This window comes from Brassica napus, chromosome A3 (assembly GCF_020379485.1).
Source record: "Brassica napus cultivar Da-Ae chromosome A3, Da-Ae, whole genome shotgun sequence".
In the NCBI taxonomy this organism is placed as follows: Eukaryota; Viridiplantae; Streptophyta; class Magnoliopsida; order Brassicales; family Brassicaceae; genus Brassica; species Brassica napus.
Genome location: NC_063436.1, coordinates 36,743,848 through 36,763,666, shown reverse-complemented (window position 1 = coordinate 36,763,666; position 19,819 = coordinate 36,743,848). Strand labels below are relative to the sequence as shown.

The 19,819-nt window shown below is 43.0% G+C and overlaps 1 protein-coding gene across 1 annotated transcript; it reads right to left on the bottom strand.

The window, feature by feature from the left end:
• Nucleotides 1-3,393: 3,393 nt before the first annotated feature.
• Nucleotides 3,394-8,488, bottom strand: LOC125607268. The gene is made up of 9 exons (XM_048777170.1): nt 8,461-8,488; nt 8,014-8,232; nt 7,351-7,789; nt 6,609-7,282; nt 5,970-6,480; nt 5,227-5,882; nt 4,059-5,135; nt 3,861-3,968; nt 3,394-3,797 (listed from the first exon to the last, which is right to left on the bottom strand). Exons 1-9 carry the CDS (start codon nt 8,486-8,488, stop codon nt 3,394-3,396), a joined length of 4,116 nt encoding a protein of 1,371 aa, XP_048633127.1.
• Nucleotides 8,489-19,819: the final 11,331 nt, after the last annotated feature.

Genomic DNA, 19,819 nt, shown 5'->3' with positions numbered 1-19,819 from the left:
TTGCCGCCTGACTAGCGCCTAGCGTAGTTTCGAACATGGGTCACTACCAACCATCGAATCATCAAACCATGCATAAATAGCTACAAAGTCTTGTGTTTCTGTAAAAGAGAAAAATAATATACAATTAACAAATAAATAAAAATCTAAAGATAATTACCTTGATCGATGTTTAGTCTTAGTACAGAGAAGAAGAAAGATAGCAGATATGAAGTATAGAAGAAATGACAACGACGACGATAGTCTTTTCAGTTTCCACTTTTTTAATTAGGGTTTTCAGTTAAGGAAGTAAAACATTAAACATTCAATTTTTCCTTTTTATTATTATTTACGATTCTAATTAGCAGATTTAACGCTTCCAAACAGGAATCAATGGTTCCATCACGCTTCCAAAATCTGGTTTTCTGGAACCGCGATTCCAGCGCGCTTCCAACCGGTTCCACATGCTTCCGACTCCGTTTCCGCTTCAGAACCAGGAACCAGAGCCTATGACACGCTTCCATGCAACGTAGAGTTAAATTGGTATTAAAGTTTTTTTTAATTAAATTTTAATTTTAATATTATATATTATTTTTTATTTTCATATAATTGGCGGATCAAATCAAATAATCCACGAATATTTTTTAAAAAATCTGGATATTAGAACTTTCAAGTATCCAGAATTTCGAGATCGAAACGAATTATAAATACAGATATTCTTCTCGAGCGAAACGGATCATGGATATTGTAATTTTTTTGGATATCCGCTTCGTGCCAAGGCCCAAGGCCTAATATCCATGAAAGAAAAATATATATCAAAATATGTGTTATACGTATGAAGAATATTTGCTATATAAACCTATTGGTTGTTACTTGTTACTACTCCTAGAATATATAGGGACAGAAACGCGAGAAAGTGCGTGTAGTAATGTTTTTTTATCGTTGACCGCCACCAACATGTTACCAAACAGCCCGTTACTGGTATTATGCGGGATTTTAATACGTTACGTAAACCCTCCAATTCTGTCATACTTGGAAATTTTATAGTATTTCTGTACAGACCAAACTAATTTTTTTTTTTTTTGTAACCGGAAACTATTTATTTATTGCTTATGGGAAAACATGAGTGTTTTATTTGATTGTGATTTTGAGAGAGGCACAAGAGAGTATATCAGGGTAAGTTTTTGAGTTTTAATTTCATTGTAGGTACATTTTAGCTACTGAGGTAGTTTTAAGATTTTAAAAACTAATATGATCCTAACTAAATTCAGCTTTTACCAACTAAACCATTTCTTCTTTTTGTCAAGTGTCTTTTGAACGAAGATTTAAATTTATACTAGATCTTGACCCGCATAACCGCGCGGATGTTCTTTTTCGGTTTTATAAACATATATACTAGATTTTGACCCGCGCTTGAAAGCGCGGGTTTGGTTTTGTTTTGCTTTACATAATTATGAAATTTAGTGTTTGAATCATTTAATCTTGAAGATTATTTCACTACCATATTCAATCATTTGCATAAGCACAATTAATTTGTATGAAATTTGATCATGTGTTTCCGTTTTTGAAGTTTATTCGAAATGTTTTTTAAGATTCATTTATGTGTAAAAATAATATAGCAAATTGAAACTGGAATAAATATAATGTTATTAGTAACGATTTATGTAACATTTAATCGTATGTATATTAACCGGTTTATGTAACATTTATTCGAAATGTTTTTAAAGATCTAATATTTTTCTATTAAATTTATGCATAATAAAAGTTAGATTTTAAAAAGAATGTTTTAGTCACATATATTTATGTAAGTTATGTTCTTAAGTATTTGGGCTTTTTTCTATTTTAAATTTAATGTGGGTGTCAATTTAATTCAGTTTAAATATTTGGTCTTATTAATTTTGGGGTTTATCTAGTTAACAAACAGGCCCAAGCCTTTTTAGCATATACTAATTCTCCTTTCTCTCTGCCGACAAAGAAACCTGTCTTGTTAAGATCGAAAGAAAAAAAAATTATGTATGATGGCGATCAATTGAAGATTAAAGCAAAGAGTTCGACGCCGTCTCTAACCGCTCAGATATATGAAGGTTAATCTTCTCTCCTTTACTTCATATTCTCCCCCTGCGAAACTTTAACGTTTTGTTTTTTTTTATTTTATTTTATAAATAGCGAGATCTAACTTTCTAAAAATCATCAGCTTTCTTTCCGATAACTTCTAAGAACTCATCGGACAGATTGTAATGGCTATCGATGTGTTCAAAAATTTATAAAACGAATTCGGACAAAACATGTAAGCGTTCGTATTAGATAAAATAATTTTTTTTCTAAATAGTTTGTTTGTTTCTTAACATGCATCGACGCTTATTACATGATTTTATCTTTATGGCTATAAATCTAAAGATTCTGGTTATATTATTTAAGTAATTACCATTATTTTCCTAATCTCTAATTCATATTTTCAGTGATAAGATATCTTTGTAGAAGAAGAATGATTCGCCACAACATTAAACTAAGAATCAGATAAATCGATTGTTGTATTGAAATAAAAATTATATTCGTCTTCTATTGGTCCTTATTTTGTTGTTCTGAAAAATAAATGTCGATACTAAAGATTTGATTCTGTTTGATATTGTTTGTCTTTCTGAAAATGGTGAAAACAACTGGGTGACTAAAGATGAAATCTTATATGCAGGTGAAACTCAGAATTTGTCTAGGAACATTTTCAGAAGTAAAGTTCAGAAGGTAAACATGTTTTTCTGTTTGTTGCTCTAAGTTGCTCTAAGAGCTGCTCTAAGTTTAGTAACTTGTTAAACTAATTTAATTTTGTTTTATTTGAATTGGTCAGTAGTATCGTTATAAGGAGAGTCAAAACAGCAGGATGGAAATGGGAAGAAAATAAACAGATAAGTACCAACCTTTTTGATATTAAGTTATTTTTCATTGGGAAAAAAACATCTACAATATCACATTGTTTTCTTATATCTGAAAGTCGTTCAATAAAGAGATAATTTCAAAATTTATAAATACATGAAACATTGTTTATGTTCTTCTGGTAATGGTGATATGTTTTGTGCTTTAGGATTTTACAAAGTAGAAGCAAATCATCAGGAGATAAATGAAAGCATAGAAAAGGAATGGAACGTGTTGCATCCGCCGCGCAATCAGTAAGTCCGAGCTTTATAGAATATGAATTGAACGTTATTGATTACAGTTATTGAATAGGAATGGTTGTATTATCGGTAGTTAGTTATTAAACCGGAGTTTGATTGTTGCAGTTGAGTAATGCACTGGAGCTTGCTTGTTGTGATTGAAAATAATAAAACTTATCATTGATTATTGAAAACGAATGTAGAAATCAAACATTGTGTGCAACCAACATAGATAGATCTTTCTAAACAAAACAACATAATAAAAATAAAATCAGAGATTCTGGAAAATCTCTTTAAAAACAACATTCATTGTCTGTCTCTGAGGCTTGCCTTGGTCGTCCACAATTAAAATCTTCAACCCTTTTCTAGATGTAACTCTTGAGATAGCCACATATAGTTGGCCATGAGAGAAGACAGGCCTTGGTAGGAAAATACCAACTTCGGAGAGTGATTGGCCTTGACTCTTATTAATTGTAATGGCAAAGGCCACAGCAATAGGAAGTTGCCTCCTCCTCATTTTGAAAGGTAGCTTATTGTCAGAAGGGGTAATAGCAAGTCTAGGAATAAGAACAATTCGCCCAACCTTATCTCCTGTTATCACTTTGGCCTTTATAATTTTGTCATACATCTCTGTAATCTGAAGCCGAGTCCCATTCATTAGTCCCCCAATAGGATCTATGTTTCATAGCAGCATCACAGGACAACCGATTTTCAAACGAAGACTATGATTTGGTAAACCTGAAACTTTGATGGTGTTCAAGAAATCTGGAGTGAGAGCTTTGTCATTATAACCAAACCTATCCGAAGCATCTATCGTATCTGAGCTTAAGTAGATCTGTTCCTCACCTGTAATGAATTCAAAATTAAATCATTTTCACAGATAGATATAAAAAATAAAAGATCAAAAGATTTTAAGTTCCCGAATCAGTAACTAACCATCAAACTTATCCAACATGTGCTGATTAATCTTGTCCACATCCTCATTAGTAGGACAGAGTATTGCTCTTTCTTGAAAAAACTTAGGCTCTTTATTCTGCTGCAAAGAAATGGTGTCGCCATACACAGCTTTGCCTATAGACTCAATCGGATCATCTACATCAAGAATAAGATACTCTTCTGGAATATCGATTAGAGCCTCCCCATCATTTCCTTCTCCACTGTTTCCATTTCCAACATCTAATATCCACTGGGAAAACTCCTGTAAATCCTTCACTTCTTCAGGAGACAAATCAGTCGACATTAGCCTCATGTTCTTTGTTAGTGTCAACACTTTTACATGTTTCCAAAGATAAGAGGAATTTAAAGATGCCAAAACGATTTCAGCTCTTCCTGCTCCATGAATGACAGGCAAAACTTGTCTAAAATCTCCACCTAGGACAACAAATTTCCCAGCGAAAGGCAAATAGTCCTTGTTCCCAACAATGTCAGTCATACTTCTATCCAAAGATTCAAAGCAGTGCTTGCTCATCAATGGCGCTTCGTCCCAGATGATCAAAGAAGCTGCTTTAATTAAATTTGCTTGATCAGATCCTGGAATTAGTGTGCAAGTTGAAAAATCATCAGGATTGATTGGAATTCCAAATCTAGAATGTGCTGTCCTTCCCCCTGGTAGAAGCAACGAAGCTATCCCACTTGATGCAGTACACAAACAGATTTCTCCTCTGTATCTAATAGCAGCAGACAGCAATCTCCACAAAAAGGTTTTACCAGTCCCACCAAAACCATACACAAAAAAAACGCCTCCTTTCTTTTCTAAGACAGCACCAAGAACCTCATCATAAATCCCTCTTTGTTCAGCTGTCAGTTTTAAAAAGTCTCGATCATGTTCAGCCTTTAACTGGTCTCTGTCATAACCAAGCTCGTCCATAATCAAAACATTCTCATGATGATTAAAATCTGATATTGGCTTTGGCATAGATTCCCATGCCTCAAGAGAAGTACCATTGCTCTTTAGAATCTTCTCAATCTCTTGAAGAGTAAACTGTTTTTTCTCCTCATCACTCAAACATAGATCTACATAATAATTAAACAATGATTTGTATTAGATTGGAAAAAGCGCGGGCTGTATATTTCCTAATTTTTTTAAATCGTAAGAATAACAAACCTGGTCTATTTAATAGCTTTCTACGACGATACTCAATGTCTTCAGATAGAATTTCCCAAGTGTTTTCCCATACAACCTCTGGTTCCGACAAACTATTAGACATGAGCATGACCACAAATACTTGACGCATATACGAAGCTGAACTTGTGAAACTCTGCCTCACAATGTCGTCTATGTATTCTTGATCATCTTCTAACAAACCCCGAGCAAAGCACGTCTCTTTGTACGGTGAATACAGAACATTGTTAAATGTTTTGATGTCCTCAAAAGACGTGGGACCTCTTACAATATTCAGCAAAACTCGCAAATAAAATGCCTGCTCTATTTTCCGTGGAGCGTAGTTGATTCTTCCAATCTTGAATCCTTTCTTTCTCTCAGTAAACTTCCGATCTTTTTTATTCCAAATAAACATGGTTGGGATTTCAGCTAGAGTTAGTTTCCGAGCAACAGCACTGACCTTGTTTAGCTCAAACCAGCCCAGGAACATAGTATTCTCAATAAGAACACGACTGGTTACTTCGTCATATGTGTCATCATCTTTGAAAACAATTATTTGCTTTCCTGGTAAATGAAACTGTATTCTCTCAACTGGTATGGACCGATAGTGTATAGCGAACTTAAACGTTCTCCATCCACCTTCAGACGCAGATACATATCTGTAGGGGTTAACAAAATGGTATGTTTAGTTACATATAACGTATTAGATACATCATAATGTTTAAAGCGCGGGTTAAAAAACACACCTGCAGTTGAAGAAGTCTTTAATTTCGTTTTTCATCTCTTCAGTTGAAGCTTCAGTAGAGCCAGTCTTATTAGATACTCCTTGCTGTTTAGCATTTGCTGGATTTTCAACAGCTACAGTACACCGATCTTGTCCCTTATTAATATACTTGAATAAGTACTTAATAGAACCAGTCTGATTACACCATTCCACATTAATGTGAGCTAGATAACGAAGTGACAGATCCCTGTTATAAGGAATGACATATCTGTTGTCACATTTGAAGCCATGTTTCTCAATGAAGCGATCAGGCTGTTCTCTTCTTCTGTAAATAGGAAATCCTTCTTTGTTCACAGTAGTTTTCTCAACATGATTTTTAGGATAAAGCTTAGAACATCTTCCATTCTCCATGCAAGGTGAATTCATGTTAACAGCTCCACAAGGACCATGAATCATCATATCTTTCACAACTTCAAAAAGCTCTGGCTCTTTATCTTTATCCGGAATTTCAGCTGAAATGATATTGTCAATGTCTTTGGATTGCAAGTAAAGGTTATAAACAAATCAGGAAACCCAAAATGTTTGCAAATCGTCATGGCATCCAAATACATATTTTTCATGTATCTTGGTCCTCCAGTAAATGAGGCTGGCAGTATAAAACGACTTCCCTGGTCATGCATATCGATTTTCCCATCATTCTCAGCTTGCTTTATAGAGTCATAAGTATCTGATCTTAGACACTTCTGCTTCAGTCGCAGATAACGTAGCCTGTTAGACTCTATAGTAGTATAGGAATCAACCAAAAATTGCTGAAACAACCGCTTTGAATGTAGAAGCGTATGCGACTCATTCTCTCTTTCCTGAAGCCGAAAAGCATACCATTGTCTCATACTGATTGTTTGCCTCTTATGCTTGGCTGTCGCCTCAGTTGTTCTTTTTTGAATACCAAGTCTGAATCCATCTTCACCATATGTAAATATGAGAGGGTATTGAAGTGCGAGATATGATGGATGGATTTCATCAATCCTTTTAAGTAATCCTGATTGCTTTTCTTCTAACACAATATCTCTTCTATCCATGTCCAAATTGAAATCTCCGGGAATCAGTGCAGCAACCTCAGATGTAGTAGGAGTATCATATGTCCTTCCGTCCTTTTCTCGACTACTAACAATTCTCATATGCAGTGTTTCCTCTGGATAGGTATTAAACCTTTCCCTGGCTGATCTAAACTGATGAACATATGGATTCACTTCATCTAGCATCTTGACTAACCTCTCAATAACTTGCTCACTCAATCTTTCCTTTTTAGCCTTCTCACGCTTTGTTTTATATTTCCTGTAACAATAAGCAAACTTTCCATTTTAGCCTTAGTACGGTTCATACTTAGTTAAAAAAAACTGTACCCGATAATAGATGCCCTGTTGTGTATTTCGTTCTCAGTGTCCACAATATAGAGCTGGCCAAACTTAGGATCTCCTCCTGGTGGTGGTTTTAAACTACCCATTAAGTGATAATTCTCTCCTTGAAGAACGACCATCTTTGGTCCATGTCCTTGTGGAGCTGATCGATCAATTTTACCACCAAGAGAAGTAAAAGAGAAAACCATATTAATTTGCCTGATGTTTTCCCGGTAGTATCTGCTGATCTCATCGTCATCATTTAGCAACTTCCTTAGAATCACGGGTGATTGCTTCAGTAATGGCAACTGAACTTGACCTTGTCCACAACACAAAGCGAATTTAGGTGATTTGTTCTTCTTTTTTTTCTCAATGCGTTCTCCGTACCACATTATTGCGCCACAGTGTTCACACTTAAAGGTTGGATCACCCTCATCAATGTATTCTGCAATAAAAATCATTTGCAAGTGACCATTAGACATTAATATTATTATGTACTTTTTTAGCCACAATATGGTTAAAAATGACTAAACCTGATTTATTCGCAGATAATTCGGCTTTAACTCTTGCCTTTCTCACTAACAAAATATAGCAAAACAACTTCAATAAAATACACTATAAAAGAAAGCTAGGACCATGCAAGAACACAATTCTTCTTGAAAGCTTTACCAGGGCGTTTGGATTTGGTCCATCCCTTCTTCAATGGTTTATCTTCAAATATATTTTGAAATATAGTTGCCATTTTTAGCACCTGAGCACTATGATCATCTTGAACTGTTTGGACACTTATTTCTTCCTGGGGCAAAGTTGTTGTCTCAGAATCAGAATGATCTTCATAATTTGTGTCTTCCTCTTCAGAACTGATATCATAAATCTGGAAGCCTTGATCTACACCAATTAAATTAGTAGTAAATAACTTAGAATATAACTCATAATCATAGTAATAGACAATAATACCTTCGAATGGACAAAGATTTTCTGAATCATCTTCTATGTTGGTTTCATCTAAAAACCCTTGCTGTCCTCTTGGGGGAAGATGTAGTTGCAGTATGTTTCTCAGTACTTTCTGCTATTGAGAATGCTTTGAATAGATTTGTTGGGCGAATATCTGCACACCTTCTTTTGTTTGAAGTGATTGAGTCATTTCTAGAACTATGACCTTCATAGGATAGTGAAGTTAAACCTAGGATAAGAGGTTTTAGTTAGATGACATGACCATTCAAAATCTGTTCTTATAAACTGGATTATGAAGTTCTTACCAGAATTATTTAAGTTCGGTTGATTTTTCTTGTTTGATAACCTTGAACTATTCCTCAGATTAACTGTAAAATCAAACCAAAACACTGTTATAGCCATTATATAATCTGCAAGCGCAATAAAAACATCATTAATGAGTAAAAACGTCTGCGATTGCAGACCTCTTGATGATTCTGTTTGTCTTTGAACAGATTCAATGTGGTTTAAAACGCCAGATTGCAGTTCAGTTGGTGTTGAGCGAACTTTATTTGTAACATCACCCAACACAGTACTGAAAACTCTTTTCAAAGGCAAAAGTCCAGATCTTTTCTCATTCGTTTGCGGAGTATTAGTATTTTCTCCACTTTGCCTCAGATTAGAACTCTTATTTGATCGTGTTGAAGAATCATTAGAACTCCGCATCCTTTTTTGTGATGAACAATCTCTAGGATTTCTCCCACTCATATTATTGGTGTCGCCAGCCATCGGATGCAAATGTTTGGTTTGTGATTTAATTAAGTGACCAATATTAGGTTTGGTAAAGTGATTTTGAAATGTGCCGACTTGTCGTATATTAACACAAAATACTCAACTTTATTAAATGTGGGAACCGAAATTCGCACTGTCGATTTCCGTTTAAATAAGGAAACTAAGAAAACCCTAGTTTCCCAGAGGACCCGGATATCTGTTAATTACCACACGTCAAGCAATCAGAACACGAGAATAACAACGATAAAAATAAGAAATCGAAAAGAGAGCAAAGTAGATCTTATTCCGAATCTGCGTATGAGTGTTACAACAAGGTATAAGCCTGGGCTCGAGAGCTGTAGGCGAGATTCCTAGTTCTAGCAACCCTAAGACGGCTAAACCTAATTGAGTCGCAGCTCGAAATAACAAAAACGGAAAGTTGCCTAAATCGCTCTAAGTGCTAAGTTTGCTCTGAAAAAGTTCTCCTCTCTGCTCCTCGCCTAGGACTCCTTATATACTAGCTCCAAGGTCGGTTTACGCTTTTACTCTTCTGCCCTTAAGCCGTCATAGCATAAAAATGGAGATATTCCATTTTTCTCGATCTTCACAATTATCTTCAAAACTTCCGTATTTATCCGCGGAAACTTGACATTTATCCTTCCTCGTGGGCCAAGCGCGAACCATGCTGTGGTTCACGGGCTTTTGGTTAGGAAAATCGTAGGATGGGCCTCGAGTCGTGTTTTAGGTCCCTTTGGGCTGTCTTCCGACTCGACACGTTTACTACCAGTTTTCCGCGGTTTCTAATCCGCGAAGTTTGATCGATGAATTAGAATAGCGGGAAACATAGACTGAGCTTGCTACGGTCTTCGGGAGATAGCATTCGAAGGTTTGACGAGAATGCAAGGACTGGTGTCGTATCGATGTTCGGAAAGGTTCAATCGCTACACAGCGACCGAACTTTGGCTCGAGCCCGGTCGCTATGTAGCGACCGAGCGAAACGAGTGCTCGGTCGCTACGTAGCGACCGAGCTTCGGCTTGAGCTCGGTCGCTACGTAGCGACCGAGCGGGACGATCGCTCGGTCGCTACGTAGCGACCGAGCTTTGGCTCGAGCTCGGTCGCTACGTAGCGACCGAGCGGGACGATCGCTCGGTCGCTACGTAGGCTTGGCTGAGCTCGGTCGCTACATAGCGACCGAGCGGGACGATCGCTCGGTCGCTACGTAGCGACCGAGCTTTGGCTCGAGCTCGGTCGCTACGTAGCGACCGAGCGGGACGATCGCTCGGTCGCTACGTAGCGACCGAGCTTTGGCTCGAGCTCGGTCGCTACGTAGCGACCGAGCGGGACGATCGCTCGGTCGCTACGTAGCGACCGAGCTTCGGCTCGAGCTCGGTCGCTACGTAGCGACCGAGCGGGACGATCGCTCGTTCGCTACGTAGCGACCGAGCTTTGGTTCGAGCTCGGTCGCTACGTAGCGACCGAGCGGAACGATCGCTCGGTCGCTACGTAGCGACCGAGCTTGGCCGAGCTCGGTCGCTACGTAGCGACCGAGCTTGGCCGAGCTCGGTCGCTACGTAGCGACCGAGCGGGACGATCGTTCGGTCGCTACGTAGCGACCGAGCGGGACGATCGTTCGGTCGCTACGTAGCGACCGAGCCTTGGCTTGAGTTCGGTCGCTACGTAGCGACCGAGCGGGACGAACGCTCGGTCGCTACGTAGCGACCGAGCGGGACGGACATTCAGTCGCTGCGTAACGACCTGTTTCGAGCTTTCGTCGGACGTCTCGATTCTTTCTTCCGCCAAGCTTTTTCGTAAGGAAGAATCTATTTCGAAAAGTACTCTTCGGAGAAACTCTTATTTTCTTCTTCGGACGTTTTGAATGTTAAATTTATCGTAACCGTTTTTGACCCCAACAGTTAGCCCCCCAGCCCGTTAGAGTTGTGACTCTAGCGGGCGGATAGATGACTTTGACAAGGTTAAGTGTATTGGACGAAATTTACAGTTAAAACTCCGCGGAAAAAAGTTGTCGAGGCGACATTCCGAACCCATACTTCTATAAGTAGTGAGCTCTTGTCATTCATTTTCTTCACACCTTTCCTCCTTCATTTTCTTCAAAAACCTCTCTAGTTTCATAACTTTCCTTTCAACATGTCTTCCTCCCAAGGTGATAAGAAGGATTCCGACGTCGAGATGGGTGAGGCCACTTCTCCGGCTCCGGTTCCAACTTCTCCGGCGGAAGTGCCGGCTTGTGTTGCCGGTCATCTTTCTTTCCGAGAGAAACTAGTTCGTCGCCAAGCCGAGAAAGAATTGGCTCAGACTGGCTCCGAGTTTCCGTCTTCCTCCGCGCAGGTCGTTGCCCCGTGTCATGGGACCGGCGTCGCGGCTCCTCCCCCGCAAGTCCTACCTGCGGGATCTTCCACGACTCCGATCCTCGTCGAGGACAAAGAGAAGGCCGCTGACTCTATGCCTCCGCCTCCAGCCAGAAAAGAAATCGTTCTGGCATTGCGTGCTCCTAGCGCTGTCCAGGCTACTCAGCCTAAGAGTCGGAAGAGGAAACTGGCCAAGAGCGGTGACGGGGAGACTTCGCAGCGAGGTGGGTCGAGCCTAGCATCGGGACTTCGCGGAAAGGTTTGTTTCTTGTTTGAATTCTCGATCGTCTTTCGTGCATTCTTTTCATGGACTTAGTCTTAAGAATTTTTACCGTTCGCAGTTCATATCGTTGATCGATGGGATGATCAGCGAATGTGGTTCTGAGACCAGTCGTCTTTCCGGGGAGTTGGTGGAGCTTCAGGGCAGATGGTCCGAAACCGAGGCTATGTTGACGGCTGTCGAGGACTCTCACTCTGCGAAAGTGTCGAAGCTCGAGGTTGCGATAGGAGAGCTTGAGAGGGACCTCGGGAAGACGGCGAGTTCCTTGCTTAAGGAAAAGAAAACCAGGAAGGCCAAATCCTCGGAGGTGCGTCGACTCCAGCGTCAGATCGAGAGTGACGCTGGACTAGCGCGCCGCGGGATCCAAGAGGCTACGGATGCCCTTCGTGCGGAGTTTCAGGCTCGCTTGGCGAAGATTTCTGCTTCCCTGGGTTCCCTCGAGTGTATCCGGAGCAGGGATTTCGCTTTGGCGACGATTGAGGGCGGGATGGCCGTGGTTCGGTCGTTCCAAAGTGAGACTCCCCCGACCTTGGAGGCCGAAGAGGCCCGACTGTCCGGCTGCAAGGGAGATATGGCGGCCGAGGATGGCGATTTCGGTCTCATCCTGGCCGACCTAAAATCCGCTTGCTTCCTTCCGACGTGTCCAGAAGACCCAGAGGGGAAAGATCCGATGGTCGGAGAGAACGGAAGCGACGCGGCTCCAGGCTCGGACGAGGCGGCGGGTGAAGAGGGAGCGTAAGTTCTGAGGGTGACTTGGGTTAGATCTCTTGCGAGAGATTTGTTTTTTTTTTTTTATGTCTTTATGCTTCGGCCTTGAACGGCCTTGTTTGTATTTCGGGACTGGCCGTGTGTGGCTTTGAATCCCTGCCGCTCCGCGGCTTTATGGTATGATAATCGGATAACGTTTTTTATGAATTTGTGAATAGTGGGGAGGAAGGTGATGAGTTGTCGTCTCATATCCTTCTTCGATTGTGAAATGTTTTATTCGAGACCTGTTTCGAGAGTTCTTCCGCGAGATGTGAACTCTGCGGGGGCGCTGAAGGTATCGAACGTAAACATAGAGGCGTGGTTTAAGAATCTCTTATCTTTCGATATCATGCCTTTGAGATGTTAGAGACCAGTGCGCTGGGTTTAGGGCAAGACCTAGGTTTACTTTCGGTTTAAGGATTGTGCGGTGACTAACCGGCTATCGTTTTTCCTGTCGCGATTTCTTCCTGATTCGTATCGATGTAAAGTCCGCGAAAAGTTCTCGGCTTATACGACTTGTTTGATACGAATCGAGCATCTCTCCGGAGACCGGAAGTGCTAGACCAAAATTTCGGATTTCTTTTATAGCGCTATTATCCTTGTGTCGGATGTAAGAGAGTCATCTCCATGAGATGGCTATGTCTGTTTAGGACGTTTGTGAGTTCGATGTGATCAGCATCGGACTTGGTGGCGTGTGCCGTTGTTTTGATTAATTTGCGCAAAATAAATGTTAATGTGTGCATATATGTGTCTTTTTGCGGAGATTTCGTTTGCTCGGAAGAAACCAATTTTGAGGCATCTTTTGCGACGTCTCGCGATGCTAAAGGTTCGATTCTCCCAAGCGGCCGACCAATTTCCGAAGACCTCGTTGCGATTTCGCGGGTGAGGATGTTTTGATAAGTCGAAAACACCAAAAGTGCGGTAAGAAGTTTTTCGATTTTTTGGGAGTATACGAGTATACGTACCCACTCCCCCCCTTTTTAATAAGGGAGGACAGCTGAATTTGCCTTTCGGCAAACTGCCTACGTACTCCTTGCGGAGATCAAGCCGTCTCGTAGTTCAGTGATTGCGAGTTGGTTCGTTTAGTGATAGTATTTTTTGAGATGCATCGCATTCCAGGTTCTAGGGATTTTTATGCCCTGCATGTTGGCTATTTCGTAAGAACCTGGTCGGACGACTTTTTCGATTTTATAGGGACCTTCCCAGTTTGCTCCGAGTTTTCCCGCGTTTCGTTCAGCGGTGTTTTGGAAGACTTTGCGAAGGACCAGATCTCCCTGATTGAACCTTCGGTTCCGTACGTTGGAGTTATAGTATCTCGCAGCGGCGTGCTGGTAGTTTTGAATTCGGATGAGCGCTCGATCCCGGCGTTCGTTAATGAGGTCGAGATCGTCCAAGAGCATAGCATTGTTGAGTTCCTCTCGTTCGGGTAAGAACCTTCTTCGAACACCGGGAAATTCTACTTCCGCGGGAATCATGCACTCCGCGCCGTATACCAAGGCGAAGGGAGTTTCTCCCGTTGCTCGCCTTGGGGTGGTACGGTGAGACCAGAGGACTCCCTCGAGTTCGTCGGCCCATCTACCTTTTTTGGCCTCCAAGCGTTTCTTCAGTCCGTCGAGAATGGTCTTGTTGATTGTTTCAGCCTGTCCGTTGCACTGCGGATATCTGGGAGTTGACTTGTTGAGTCGTATCTTCCACTTTTCGCAGAATGCCTCGAATCGGGTGGAAATAAATTGAGACCCGTTATCGGTTACGATTTCGTAAGGAACTCCATGCCTACAGATGATGTTTTTCCATACGAAATTCTCGACTTGGACGTCTTTTATACTCGCGTACGAGTCCGCCTCTACCCATTTTGAGAAGAAATCGGTAAGGACTAGAAGGAAACGCTTTTGCTTTGAATTATGCAGAGGTCCGACAATATCCATGGCCCAGCGCATAAAGGGATAAGGCGACGTGATGGAGGAAAGAACTTCGGCGGGTTGTCGGATAGTTGGCGCATGCCTTTGGCATTTTTCGCATTTTCGTGCGAATTTTTCGCAATCTCCGATCATTGTTGGCCAATAGTACCCGTGGCGTTTGATTTTCACGGCTAGTGATCTTCCGCCGGAATGGTTGCCGCATGAGCCGGAATGTATTTCCTCCATTACTTTCCTCGCCTTTTCTCCTTCCAGGCACGTCAGGAGCGGTCCGGAGAATCTCCACTTGTAGATTTCGCCGTCCACTGTTACGTAGCGTGCGGCCTGTGTTCGGATCTTGCGAGCTGACCATTTTTCGGCGGGCAGTTGCCCGTCGATAATGTAGTCTCGAATCGTCTGAAGCCATGGGGTATCACAACCGTAATCGGATTGCTCCGATGGTGGTGGTATCGTAATCTCTTCTTCCTCGTCGTCTTGACCCTCTATGAGATTGACAACGACTGGGGGTCCGATACTCGGATGTTCGATGAACTCGACCGGAATTACCCTTTTGAGTCCTGGATCGGAACTTGATGCTAAGGCCGCGAGGGCGTCCGCCTGGACATTCTCGGAACGGGGGATCCGGGTAAGGGCGAAACAGTCGAAGTCTTGAGCTAGACCTTGGACCAGTTTGAGGTACGCGTCCATCCGTTCGTCTCTGGCTTCATATTCTCCGCTGAATTGACTGGCCACTAACTGGGAGTCGCAGTAAGCGTGGAGATTGCGTATTTTTAAGCCGTGAGCCAAACGTAGACCTGCGATCAATGCTTCGTATTCGGCCTCGTTGTTTGAGGCATGGAATTCCAGTCTGAACGATTGTTCCAGGATCTCGCTTGTTGGAGATGTGAGACGGATCCCGATACCCGATCCTTGCTTGGATGAAGATCCGTCGACGTGGAGGAGCCAGGTGGAATTTGGTTCCTCGTTGGTTATTGCTCCCGTTGGAAGTTCGACCAAAAAGTCCGCGAGCACCTGTGATTTTGCGCTCGTCCTTGGTCGGTATTCGATGTCATACTCGCTCAACTCGACCGCCCACTTCGCCAATCGGCCTGATTGACTTGGGCTATGCAAAATTGTCCGTAAGGGAAAAGTCGTGAGGATAACAATCGTGTGGGATTGGAAATATGGTCGTAGTTTTCGGGCCGATGTTACGACCGCGCATGCCAATTTTTCCATCAACGGATACCTAGATTCGGCATCCAGCAAGGTTTTGCTTATGTAAAAAATAGGTTTCTGCTCCCCGCGTTCTTCCCTGATCAGGACTCCGCTTACGGCTGTTGCCGATACCGCGATGTACAAGAACAAAGGCTCTCCTTCCACGGGTTTTGCGAGGACTGGAGGAGTAGCTAAATAACGCTTCAGCTGTTGGAAGGCGTTTTCGCACTCTTCCGTCCATTCGAATTTTTTATTTCCTCGCAGGACGTCGTAGAAGGGCAGGCACTTATCTGTTGATCGTGAGATAAATCGGTTAAGTGCTGCGATTCTGCCGGTCAGTCTTTGGACTTCCCGTTTATTCTTCGGCGAAGCCATCTCGATTAGAGCGTTGATCTGTTTTGGATTTGCTTCGATACCGCGGTTGGTGACCAAGTAGCCGAGGAATTCTCCTGATGCCACGGCGAATCTGCATTTCGTCGGGTTGAGCTTCATGTTATGGGAGTTTAGTTGTGCGAAGCATTCTTCGAGATGTGACACGTGATCCCTTGCTTTGAGGGATTTGACAAGCATGTCGTCGATATAAACTTCCATCGTTTTTCCGAGTTGTTTGGAGAACATTCGGTTCACGAGTCGTTGGTAAGTTGCTCCAGCGTTTTTGAGGCCGAAGGGCATTACCTCATAGCAATAGGTTCCGCGATCGGTAATGAACGCAGTCTTCTCACGATCGTCGGGATTCATCCTAATTTGATTATAGCCTGAGAAAGCGTCCATGAAGGATAGGAGTTCGTTGCCCGCCGTTGCTTCTACCAATCGATCGATATGTGGTAGAGGGAAGCTATCCTTTGGACATGCCTTGTTTAGGTCGGTAAAATCTACGCAAACTCGCCACTTCCCGTTTTTCTTTTTGACTACTACGGGGTTGGCGAGCCAGTCGGGGTATCTTACTTCCGTTATCGACCCAACTTTAAGCAGTTTTTCGACCTCATCGTTTACTGCGGTAGCACGTTCGGGTCCCAGCTTCCGTCTTTTCTGTTTGACGGGTTTGAATGTTGGGTCGATGTTCAGCTCGTGACATGTTATGTTAATGTCGATTCCTGGCATATCTTCCGCAGCCCACGCGAAAGTATTAAGGTTCTTTTTAAGACAGGTTATGAGTTCTGTCTTTAAAGGCTCGTGGAGATTGGCTCCGATCTCGACGCAGCGTTCTGGGAAGGCTTCGTCGAGACAGATCGTTACCACGGGTTCACAAGTTGGCTCGCGTTTTTCATCTAGAGCTGCGAAGATACGAGATTGCCAGAAGAATTCCGCTGAATCCTGACTTCGCGTATCTTTGCTGGAGGTCTCTTTCTCCGCTTTCTTAGGAGTAATTTCGAGGATCGGTCTCTTTCGTTTTAGTTCCGCGGCGAAACAAACCTGAGAAACTCTTGGATTTCCCCAGATTACCTCGACTCCGTTAGGGGTCGGGAACTTGAGGCAAAGATGGTAGGTTGATGGGATTGCGCGCATGGTGTTCAGCCATGGCGTCCCCATGATAACGTTGTAAGATGCGGGGCGGTCGACGACTAGAAACTCTGTGATGTTTGTCACGGTTCCGGCTTTGACAGCGAGTCTAATCGATCCGTAGGCCATGGTCGTTTCCCCCGAAAGCCCTAGCAGTGGGCTTGGGCATTTTGCGATCTCGGATTGACTGATCCCCATCTTTTCAAGAGTGTCTTTGAAGATGATATCGGCCGAGCTTCCGGTATCGATTAGTACTCTAGCGACGTCGATATCTCGAATTGTCAACTCGATAACAAGGAGATCGTTCCGAGGTTTGGCTCGATCGACCGTTTCTCCCCCCCTGAATGAGATGACATTCGCGCACGTCGAATCTCGCATGTCTTTCCTGATCGTTGAGTGGTTTTTGCGGGTTAGATTGATCCGTAAGTCCCCCTCCTTCTAGCGCCAAACTGTGGGAACCGAAATTCGCACTGTCGATTTCCGTTTAAATAAGGAAACTAAGAAAACCCTAGTTTCCCAGAGGACCCGGATATCTGTTAATTACCACACGTCAAGCAATCAGAACACGAGAATAACAACGATAAAAATAAGAAATCGAAAAGAGAGCAAAGTAGATCTTATTCCGAATCTGCGTATGAGCGTTACAACAAGGTATAAGCCTGGGCTCGAGAGCTGTCGGCGAGATTCCTAGTTCTAGCAACCCTAAGACGGCTAAACCTAATTGAGTCGCAGCTCGAAATAACAAAAACGGAAAGTTGCCTAAATCGCTCTAAGTGCTAAGTTTGCTCTGAAAAAGTTCTCCTCTCTGCTCCTCGCCTAGGACTCCTTATATACTAGCTCCAAGGTCGGTTTACGCTTTTACTCTTCTGCCCTTAAGCCGTCATAGCATAAAAATGGAGATATTCCATTTTTCCCGATCTTCACAATTATCTTCAAAACTTCCGTATTTATCCGCGGAAACTTGACATTTATCCTTCCTCGTGGGCCAAGCGCGAACCATGCTGTGGTTCACGGGCTTTTGGTTAGGAAAAATCGTAGGATGGGCCTCGAGTCGTGTTTTAGGTCCCTTTGGGCCGTCTTCCGACTCGACACGTTTACTACGAGTTTTCCGCGGTTTCTAATCCGCGAAGTTTGATCGATGAATTAGAATAGCGGGAAACATAGACTGAGCTTGCTACGGTCTTCGGGAGATAGCATTCGAAGGTTTGACGAGAATGCAAGGACTGGTGTCGTATCGATGTTCGGAAAGGTTCAATCGCTACACAGCGACCGAACTTTGGCTCGAGCCCGGTCGCTATGTAGCGACCGAGCGAAACGAGTGCTCGGTCGCTACGTAGCGACCGAGCTTCGGCTTGAGCTCGGTCGCTACGTAGCGACCGAGCGGGACGATCGCTCGGTCGCTACGTAGCGACCGAGCTTTGGCTCGAGCTCGGTCGCTACGTAGCGACCGAGCGGGACGATCGCTCGGTCGCTACGTAGCGACCGAGCTTGGCTGAGCTCGGTCGCTACGTAGCGACCGAGCGGGACGATCGCTCGGTCGCTACGTAGCGACCGAGCTTTGGCTCGAGCTCGGTCGCTACGTAGCGACCGAGCGGGACGATCGCTCGGTCGCTACGTAGCGACCGAGCTTGGCTCGAGCTCGGTCGCTACGTAGCGACCGAGCGGGACGATCGCTCGGTCGCTACGTAGCGACCGAGCTTGGCTGAGCTCGGTCGCTACGTAGCGACCGAGCGGGACGATCGCTCGGTCGCTACGTAGCGACCGAGCTTCGGCTCGAGCTCGGTCGCTACGTAGCGACCGAGCGGGACGATCGCTCGGTCGCTACGTAGCGACCGAGCTTTGGTTCGAGCTCGGTCGCTACGTAGCGACCGAGCGGAACGATCGCTCGGTCGCTACGTAGCGACCGAGCTTGAACCAAAGCTCGGTCGCTACGTAGCGACCGAGCGGGACGATCGTTCGGTCGCTACGTAGCGACCGAGCCTTGGCTTGAGTTCGGTCGCTACGTAGCGACCGAGCGGGACGATCGCTCGGTCGCTACGTAGCGACCGAGCGGGACGGACGTTCAGTCGCTGCGTAACGACCTGTTTCGAGCTTTCGTCGGACGTCTCGATTCTTTCTTCCGCCAAGCTTTTTCGTAAGGAAGAATCTATTTCGAAAAGTACTCTTCGGAGAAACTCTTATTTTCTTCTTCGGACGTTTTGAATGTTAAATTTGTCGTAACCGTTTTTGACCCCAACATTAAACACATATAATTCATTGGGATGTTCCATGATTTGCAATGAAATATATTAGGAATGAAATTAATTGTTATCTTTTTCAATTATATTTCGTGAATATTTGTAATCTAGAGTATTATATGTGTAAACTTCGATAATATATTGACAATGATAAATTGTTTGCAGATTCAAACATAGGATTTAGTTAAAAAGCAACTTATGACCAATCAAGAAGTGGAAGGGACGTCCAAATTCGAAAATGATCAGAAGGAATCTTTAAGGTAACACATATTCCTAAAGTAGAAATGGGTTAGGAAATTTATTTTTTAATTTGATGATCATTTCTACTTTCATAGTTAAGCGTGGGTGCAAAATATTTAAATAAACGAAAAAAATTACTTATTAATTTAAATCCAACTTAAAACAAAATTATTAAAACAAAAGGAAAAAAACACTTGATGAAATTTAAAAAATAAACAGAAACTTTAAAAAAACACAGCCATTGCCGAACTTCTTGGTCACTTCCTCTCCTTCTTAACCACTTTAGAGCA